General features: G+C 35.4%; 1 protein-coding gene across 1 annotated transcript in view; it reads left to right on the forward strand.

The window, feature by feature from the left end:
• The window catches only part of LOC131846348 (uncharacterized), a 46,654-nt gene extending 45,639 nt beyond the window's left edge, over positions 1-1,015 (forward strand). The window contains exon 15 of the mRNA XM_059195623.1: positions 403-1,015. Within this exon, the coding sequence (XP_059051606.1) occupies positions 403-460 (58 nt within the window). The 3' untranslated portion in view covers positions 461-1,015. The remainder of the gene's footprint in view (positions 1-402) is intronic.
• The last annotated feature ends 8,482 nt before the right edge of the window (positions 1,016-9,497 follow it).

Raw genomic sequence — 9,497 nt, forward strand, 5'->3', positions numbered from 1 at the left:
GCCCAGCCCCCCGACCCCTCCGCCTACAGGTACGGGGCCCAGCCCCCCAACCCCGCCGCCTACAGGTACGGGGCCCAGCCCCCCGACCCCTCCGCCTACAGGTACGGGGCCCAGCCCCCCAACCCCGCCGCCTACAGGTCCGGGGCCCAGCCCCCCGCCGTCCAGCTGGTCATGGCGCTGCTGCAGCTAGCTTTAACCTGTATGTCGATCCATATTCAACATATTCTATGACAATATCATAGTAACTTCTCTACGTATTATTATTTGAAACACACAGATTTTCCCGAGTTTAAGGTACGTATGTTTAAACATGCAATGTTTGAAAAATCATATGAACAAATGAACTGTACTTAATTTTTATTAAAGGATTACTCTGTCCCTAATATAGTGTTTTGTTCACAGAGGAACGAGTCAGCGCGTGGATGAACAGATAGATTTAATTATGAAGAAGATCAAGTAACTGCAAGTGCGAGTGCGGCGGGAGAGTGCGCGGGGCGGTTTGTTATGTTTTATATCACATAGGACATTGTATTGACACGTTCTATTTTGTTACTGCTCAAATACCATATGTTCTCTTCACTTGACCATCGTAACCAATCAGATGCGAGCGTTTTGTTGTTCATAATTAATATAATCAGCGGTGTTGGGTTAGGATAGTGTACGGTTGCCAAGCCCCGATCCGAAGATCACCAAGGAGGCATTAAGATCCGGCGGTGGCGTGCGGAGGCTATTCCCTGCTCGCCTAGATAAAAGGTCCTTTCGATGGGAACCGTGACGGTGGTTTTGGAGAATGCATATGCGATCCCATGGCTACGCCGACATGTTCGAGGAGGAATAGTCGTTAGGTTTTTGGCCGATATGAATCCGGCAGTCCCCATTTGGCCCCTAAGCCGGTGGGTCTCTATGAAGATTTTCCTGACGTTAAAACGTTGACGTTGCCAGGCCCAAATTTAAAAAACTAGGATTGAAAGTTCAAAAGCCAGGACTATCCAGTTTAAAAACAGAACGCAGTAATATTATTTAGTATTGCAATCGTTATATTACTATGTAGTAAAATTCAAGTAATTAATACAATCAGGTGTTTAATAAAAAGTATTTGATAAAATTATACTGTTGATTATCAGTCATTAAGAGGCGCGCATACTTTAAAAACCCGGGACGCTGACAAATAACTATTCAGGATTTTCCAGGACATTAAAACTTGGACATGTTTTGGGAAAACAGGACGGTTCGGAACTCTAGGATAGTGCAATATACGTACATATATCTAGTATTAACAGCAATCGACAAAAGAAACACGCACCTATTCTTATATTTGATGCTTATAATTAAAAAAGTGTCGCCTTTAATTTCTATCAGCGAAAAATGGTCTTTAAACATCAATATTAAAGTCGATAGTCAAATGTACAGTTTGATTGATTAATTGATCAATAGTACAGTGCCTACGTTCTCTTCAATAGACGAGTCTGTAAGTGTAAGTGTCGCCATTTGTTTCTATCAAAGAAAAATAGTCTTTAAACATCAATATTAAAGTCTATAGTCAAATGTACAGTTTGATTGATTAATTGATCAATAGTACAGTGCTTACGTTCTCGTCAATAGACGAGTCTGTAAGTTTTAGGGGTATTTTAATTTATTTGCAAAACGCTCTCACAATTTCTAACACAGCCAGTGAAGAAAGTGAAGATAATACAGTACACCGTTAGTTATACAGTAAATCGTTAGTTAAATAGAAAAATGCGAGTATTCAAAATGTAACTTTTTTACAAGACAAGCAATCAAAGTTTTTTTTTAATTTATTTAATTTATTTTTTCCTTTAAAGTTTTAAATTTACACAAAGTATTATATATCATTTTAAAAGTATTTAGATAATGATTAAGACGGCGTGGTTAATTGACTTATATACAAGGAGGCAATTGTAGCTTGTAATTTTGAAAAATGACATTTTTCTGTTTAATTGACGAAATAATACCTATAACATATATATATATATCAAAATATAGTTATAGTACTTTAAAATATATCAGAAAAAGAATACTATATTTGTTGTTGTATTGATAATTTTTTTTTATAATAAGTCTGATATTTTTGTGTTATGACGTGTACAGAATAATTTTGTTATTTTGTATTACATTATGTCGTATGTACGTGTTGAAACATGTACAAAAAGTATTTATTTCAAAAAGTTTTTATTTCGCATGGAAAAAAAAATGTATTTGGTGTTAAACTGTATGGGCCTACGTAAGACGAAAACCTGTACTACGAAGCTACGTATGTTAGGACTTGCATTATTCTGTGATGCAGGGATTGTATATTCTATAAATTTACACCTCAGAACCAAATATTATCAATAATTATTTATTATGAACTGTCGATATTAAAACCAATAACTTTATATACCTACCAATATATATAAATATATAAAACATGTGTTAAAAACGTTGCCCTAGAAGCACTAGTATAGAAAATTGTAGGTTTATAATTGCAACCAAATCTACGATGGCGGTATTGTGTTGTAAGTAAATTATAGTGATGTTAGTACTAATAGACTGCCTTTACACGTACGCTCTTTTACACGCGAAACGCCTTACACGCGGTAAATAATGTGCGTGTAAATGTAGCCGGATATCGCTTTACACGCGGGAAATAATGTGCATGTAAATGTAGACGCAGTGAAGGAGAAAGACCGCGCTCGTAAACTGTGAGCGCATTCTCGCGTCCTTCAATCGTGCGTGCTTTAGCGCCATTTTGAATTATCATTGCAAAATGGCGGACATATGTCACTATTTAGCAAATACATATGTATACAACTGCTTCCAGAAACATTAAAAAAAAACTTATGTCTACTCTGTATTGTGTTCATATCTGCAACAAATTATCTATTGTCAATTGCGTGCGCTGATTTTCCCGCGCTAAATCACGTGCGGTGGTGATTGCGCGCTAAAGAAGTCGTAGTGTAAAGGCAGTTAACGTGTCTATTGGACAAATTTAGCGTAAGTACCTGAGCTTATGACGAGCCTTTTGTTTTATAATATTATTAATGGAATATAATTTATTATATATTATGTGATTGTACAATAGTTGTGTCACTTATATCTGTCGGCAACACTAACACGAGACTATGTACGGTGCATTTACAACTTATAATATATTTATAGTGCCTATTTACAGACGGTGGGCAGATGTTTAACAATTAAATTGTGCTATTATTACAATTTTGTATTATTTAACTCATCCTTAGGGACTTATTACCCGATTAAATGTATAGAGACATTAATGACTCGGTTCTGCACTGATTTAGTGCATTTCCATACTTTTTTTATTATAATAATAATAATAATCTCAGGACAATTCACACAGCGTCATCTAGACCCAAGTTAAGCTAGCTATGTTATGTTATGTTAGCTATGCTATGTTATATTGGTGTATGTACAGTATTTATATACATATGCATGTAGTAAAAAACGGTTATTTCAATGTTACAAACAACCTCTAATTTTAGTTATATGTATAGATAGGCAATGTTTACCACTTGTCGTTAGTCTGACATTCCGTTCAAAACATTCAATATTCAAAATATCTTTATTCATGTAGGTCTATTACAGACTCTTATGGAAATGAGAAGAACTGACAAGAAACTCAGCTCGTATTTTTTTCAAATAAATGTTGTACATGTTTACAATAATACGCAGTTATTAAAATTCAAATTTGGGAGAATAGAGTGACCATCAGCTTATGCTATCGCAATTTATCAGTGTTCGCAACCTGAACAGACCAGTCCCCACAAGCAGCACCCGTTCACGAGTATGACGGATGAGCCAGCCATCATTGCACTCGTCTTCTTAAATTGACTATATTGTAATCTAGGTGACCCGTGTCAACGGACTGTAAGCATTTCAGACTGCCACGAAAAATTTAAATTTTTCGAGTTATATATATGTATAGCTCACACTCACTAATAACGTATCTTTCTATTGGTAAAATAATATTCAAAATCATTTCATTCAGAAATTTGACAACCTTGGTAGTCTAGCCGTTTAGCACACCGCTTTACTCCAGACGGTTGCGAGTTCGACTCCTCGCACAGTGCAAACATTTGTATTCATGAGTATGATTGTTTGTATCGGTGTTTGCTATATATAAATATGTATGTATTTACAAAAATATCTATGTATTTATATCAGTTATTTAGTACACATAACACAAGCTTAAGCTAGCTTAACTTGGGTCTAGATGGCGCTGTGTGAATTGTCCTGAGATTATTATTATAAAGACATTAGATTATTAGACTACAACCTCACAGACATTACCTCTTTATGATATTAGTGTATGTAGATAAATATAGATATATTGAAACAATTTTTAACCGTTTTTTTATCATTCAAACGAGTTTCCTCATCTAGTTACACCAATGTCAACTGTCACCATTCTGTTGACCAATTTCATAATCTATGTATAAATATTGAAATGCTCATTACGAGTTCCACATTCAACAATTCATAAATAAAACTGTCACACGCGTAATCCAACGGCAAATAGATTGTGACGGTTACAAATAATATTTGCCGTGTTGCGCTGATTTCATCTAGTTTATGGATAAATGTATATTAAGTAGACGGTAAGTACGGGGCTTACGAGGAACTGAATTAATCATTGTTAGGTGTACGACTATACTGAAACCAAACCAAACATCTATTAAAAAGAGCAACACACAAGTTTCTTGCTCATTCTGCTTGTGATGAATCTGCATTCCGAATGAGTGGTAGAATCAAAATATGACTATTCAAAAGTGCTTGTAATGAGTTTATTTGAATAAAGATTATTTCTATTTCTATTACTGAATGATGATACATATTATTAGGTACGTACAGACACCCAAAATTGAAGTTTAATGAACAAAATGGACCCAAAATTCTTCGCTATAGAGAATATTATTGTATGATGCATTAGTTGCAGACCAAAATTGAATATACCAAATCTAAAACATTTTTTTCCAGTAGATCTATTCTATACATATAAATAAAATTGTGGTGTCTGTTTGTAATATTGAAGTAACCGTTTTTTACTACATGTATATGAATATAAATACGGTACATACACCAAAATATCATTCTTAAGTTATAGAGTACCGGAACAAACTTGTATCTGAAATCAAAACTTCACTCCATCAAGTTTCGGTTTGGGGTCGGAAAAATTGTGTTCAATTCAACCCCAAGAAGACGCGCGTTTACCGCTAAAAAGATTCCATTTATCGTATACGTATCAGTTTCAAGACACTCTCCTTGATGTGAAGCCCAATCTCGAGGTCCTTGGCGTTGATATATCCAGTGACATTCAGTTTTGCGGTCATTTGGAGGACAAGGCTAATAACAGTAGAGTGAGACGGTATTTCACGGCGGCCCATTGCTTGCAATTATACAAGGCGCAGATCCGGCCGCATATGGAATACTGTTCTCATCTCTGGGCGGGAGCACCACAATACCAGCTACTTCCATTTGACCGCATTCAGAACCGAGCAGCCAGAATCATTGGTAATCAACGTCTATGTGACAGACTCGACCCATTGGCTCTGCAGCGAGATATTGCATCTCTGTGCATTTTCTACCGCATATATCACGGGGAGTGTTCTGAGGAATTGTTCGGATTAATACCAGCTGCTGAGTTTCACCACCGTACCACCCGCCAGAAACTGAAATACCATCCTGATCATCTGGATGAATGGCGGTCTTCCACAGTACGGTTTTCTAGAAACTTTTTGCCTCGCACAACCACATTGTGGAATCACCTTCCAGCAATGGTATTTCCGAACCGATACGATATTGAAACCTTCAAGAAAAGAGCTTATTCCTTTTTAAAAGGCCGACAACGTACTTGCTATTCCCCTGGTGTTGCGGGTGCTCATGGGCGGCGGTAATCACTTACCATCAGGTGAGCCGCATGCTCGTTTGTCCCCTGTGTTATAAAAAAAAAAATTCTTTACAATTTTTGTCTGTCTGTTTGTTCCGGCTAATCTTAGGAGATGCCTACGTCATAGTAGCTTTAAACATGTAAGGTCTCAGCCCGATCGGTTTAAAATTGACAAAGTTTCATACAAAGTTTCATCCCCTATTTTATCCTCTTGGGGGTAGAATTAATCAAAATCTTTTCTTAGCGGATGCCTACGTCATAATATCTACCTGCTTGCAAAATTTCAGCCCGATCGGTTCAGTGGTTTGGGCTGTGTGTTGATAGATCACTATGTCAGTCAGTCACCTTTGAGTTATATATATTTAGATATCCCTCAAGGTAAGTGCGTGCGATCATTGGAAGTAAAGCAGTATAAGAATAAAGAATAAAAGAATAGAAATCATTTATTCAAATAAACTTACATTGAAGCACTTTTGAATAGTCATAACATTTTTTTTTTTTAATCTACCGCTCATTCGGAATGCTGTCTCATCACAAGAAGAACAAGCAAGAAACTTGTGTGTTGCTCTTTTAAATAATTTATTCTTACTTACAATTTAAGTTTAAGTGTGTGAATACAAACCACCGATTAGCACTAATTCAATTAAATACTCAAAAAGAAAAAAATATTGAATACATAACCAACTGGTTAAACAATTAATAAGAGGAAATCAGTCATAGTGATTAGAGCAGACCAGTCCCTACAAGCAGCACCCGTTCACGAGTATGACGGATGAGCCAGCCATCACTGCGCTCGACCATATTTTAGGGAGCCCAATGACCCGGCCCACCACACCGCCACAAGTCTGGACATTTTAGTGAGCATGACTACTCAAAACACCAGACCACGTCATAGCTACTCACAATTGCCATCTGATGTTTATAGTATTCACATTTCACATAAGAATGCATGCGGCAATTAATACAAAACCCGCTACGCTTTCATATTTCTAAAATAATTGAATCAAGAAAGCAATGAGATAAACAAATTATAACGTTGTATGCTAATAAACTAATTATTTACTTGATATGTTGTCTTCTATGAATTCGTCTATCCTGTAATAGGCTTTCTTACATAAAAATTGTTTAATATAAGATTTGAATTGCCTCTCTGTCAGATTTAGTGCAGATTCTGGCAGTTTATTATAAAATCTTACGCAATTACCATAGAATGAATTACTGACTTTGTGCAGGCGGCATTTAGGTAAAATTAGCTTATTTTTATTGCGTAAGTTTCTATTTGTACAGTCTTTAAGTTTTCTAAAACTGTCTAAATTCTTCCGTGTATACATGATATTCTCATAAATGTATTGTGAAGTAACGGTGAGGATATTTGAATCTTTAAAACACTGACGTAATGACTCTCTTGAACCCATACCATAAATAGAACGTATGGCTCTCTTTTGTAAAATAAATATAGTATTTATATCGGCTGCTTTACCCCATAGTAGTATACCATATGACATAATGCTATGGAAATAACTAAAGTATACAAGTTTAGCCGTCGCCACGTCTGTTAATTGCCTAATTCTTCTAATTGCATATGCAGCTGAACTGAGTCTATTGGCCAATTTTGAAATATGGGGCCCCCATTGTAATTTCGAGTCCACTGTTATACCTAAAAAAACTGTATCATTAACAAAATTTACTATTTCGTCATTAAGCAATAACTGTGTATTTATTGGTCTTACATTAGGAAGTGTAAATTTTATACACTTTGTTTTGCTGGAATTTAATAATAGGTTATTACATGTAAACCAATTTAATATAGCAGACATAGCACAATTTACATCGTCTAATTGATTAGTTTGACGTCCAATTTTAAACACTAACGAAGTATCATCCGCAAACAGCACTATATCTGCAATTTTCTCTACCATAAAGGGAAGGTCATTTATGTAAATTAAAAAGAGAAAGGGGCCTAAGATTGACCCTTGTGGAACGCCCATCCCAATATTAGCTCCCTTAGATTTTATACCGTCAATATCTACAGTTTGGACCCTATCCTCTAAATAAGTTCTCATTAATTTTAGATCATTATCTTTTATACCATAATGTTCGAGCTTGTACAAAAGTGTTTTATGATCCACGCAATCAAATGCCTTTGATAGGTCTCCGAAAAAACTCCGAGTGCATCCTGTGACTTCTCCCATGATTGGAAAATATGTGTTATCAGCGCTACACCTGCGTCAGTAGTAGACTTGCCGGCGGTGAAACCATATTGTTGACTGTGAAGCAGTCGGTTATCCCTGAAGTGTTGTAACATTTGATTTAACATTATCTTTTCAAACACCTTACTTAGAACTGGCAAAATAGATATAGGTCTATAGTTCCCTGGCTCAAATTTATCTCCTGATTTAAATAGTGGGATTAATTTGCTAAATTTCATTAATTGTGGAAAAGTCCCATTATCAATACATTTATTAAAAATAGTAGCTAGATATGGAGCAACAATATCTATGAAAGAACTAACTACTTTTACAGACATGCCCCAAAGGTCTTCTGTATTTTTTAAATTTAGATGTTTGAATATTTTTATGATATGAACGGGGCTAACATGTGAAAATTTAAATCTTAAAGCACAACAACCGATATTAGACTCTAGTAATATTTTTGCTCGAGATGGAGATGAGTCCAGAGAAGATGTAATATTAATCGGAATATTAGCAAAAAAATCTTCAAAAACATTAACTACATCTTTTGTTGCTGTTATTAATTTATTATCATAATTTAATGTAAATTGAGTAGTTCAGTATGTTAAACCACTTCATCACCAAGTGCGTCTAAGGGCGTGTAGATAAATAACATTCGGAAATTGATCACTAATGAGGAAGGACCTGAAGGGCATAGAAGCGCTATGTACCTCGTGATGATCTGACCTCCATCTGACTGTGTGTATGGTCTCATACAATAATGATAGCGGAATTAAACAAATTAATACAAAATGTGACATAATCATATGCACCTTACATAAGAGAATGCGGTAAAGTATAGTTAGGTATGACATTTATCAATGAAATATAGATTGTAATCAATATGATTGATTACAAAAGTATTTTGATGAATTCCACCCCTAAGAGAATAAATTCAAATCGAAGCCGCGGTCAAAAGCTAATTATAACATGTAAATAAAAATAATAAACAATACAAATCATTAAGAGAAAAAAAAGCGAACAAGAAATTCAAACAAAAGAAAACAAAAAATATAAACACATACCAAAACCATAATAACAAGGCAAAAAAAATGTGTAACCACTACTTCGGAGCATCGTCACCGAGTCGCTGTACTGATGTGCGTGTAGGGGGCCCATCTCAGCATTATGCCATGACAAAAGCCACGACGCTTATAGTGAAATATGATATGATAGTTATGAAAGAATTTCATTATAAGATAACTGTACCTATAGTATAGGTACCTAGATCTTAGATCAGCTCACCGTTCGTCATTTTAACGCTCTAAAATAACAATTTTACAATGCTGTTTCAAATTTCTTCATGAATATCAAAATAGCTGAACTTTCAGGTCGTTGAATAATTTCATGTTAATTTT

This window comes from Achroia grisella, unplaced genomic scaffold (assembly GCF_030625045.1).
Source record: "Achroia grisella isolate CSIRO2021 unplaced genomic scaffold, CSIRO_AGI_Agris_v1 utg509, whole genome shotgun sequence".
Classification (NCBI taxonomy): Eukaryota; Metazoa; Arthropoda; class Insecta; order Lepidoptera; family Pyralidae; genus Achroia; species Achroia grisella.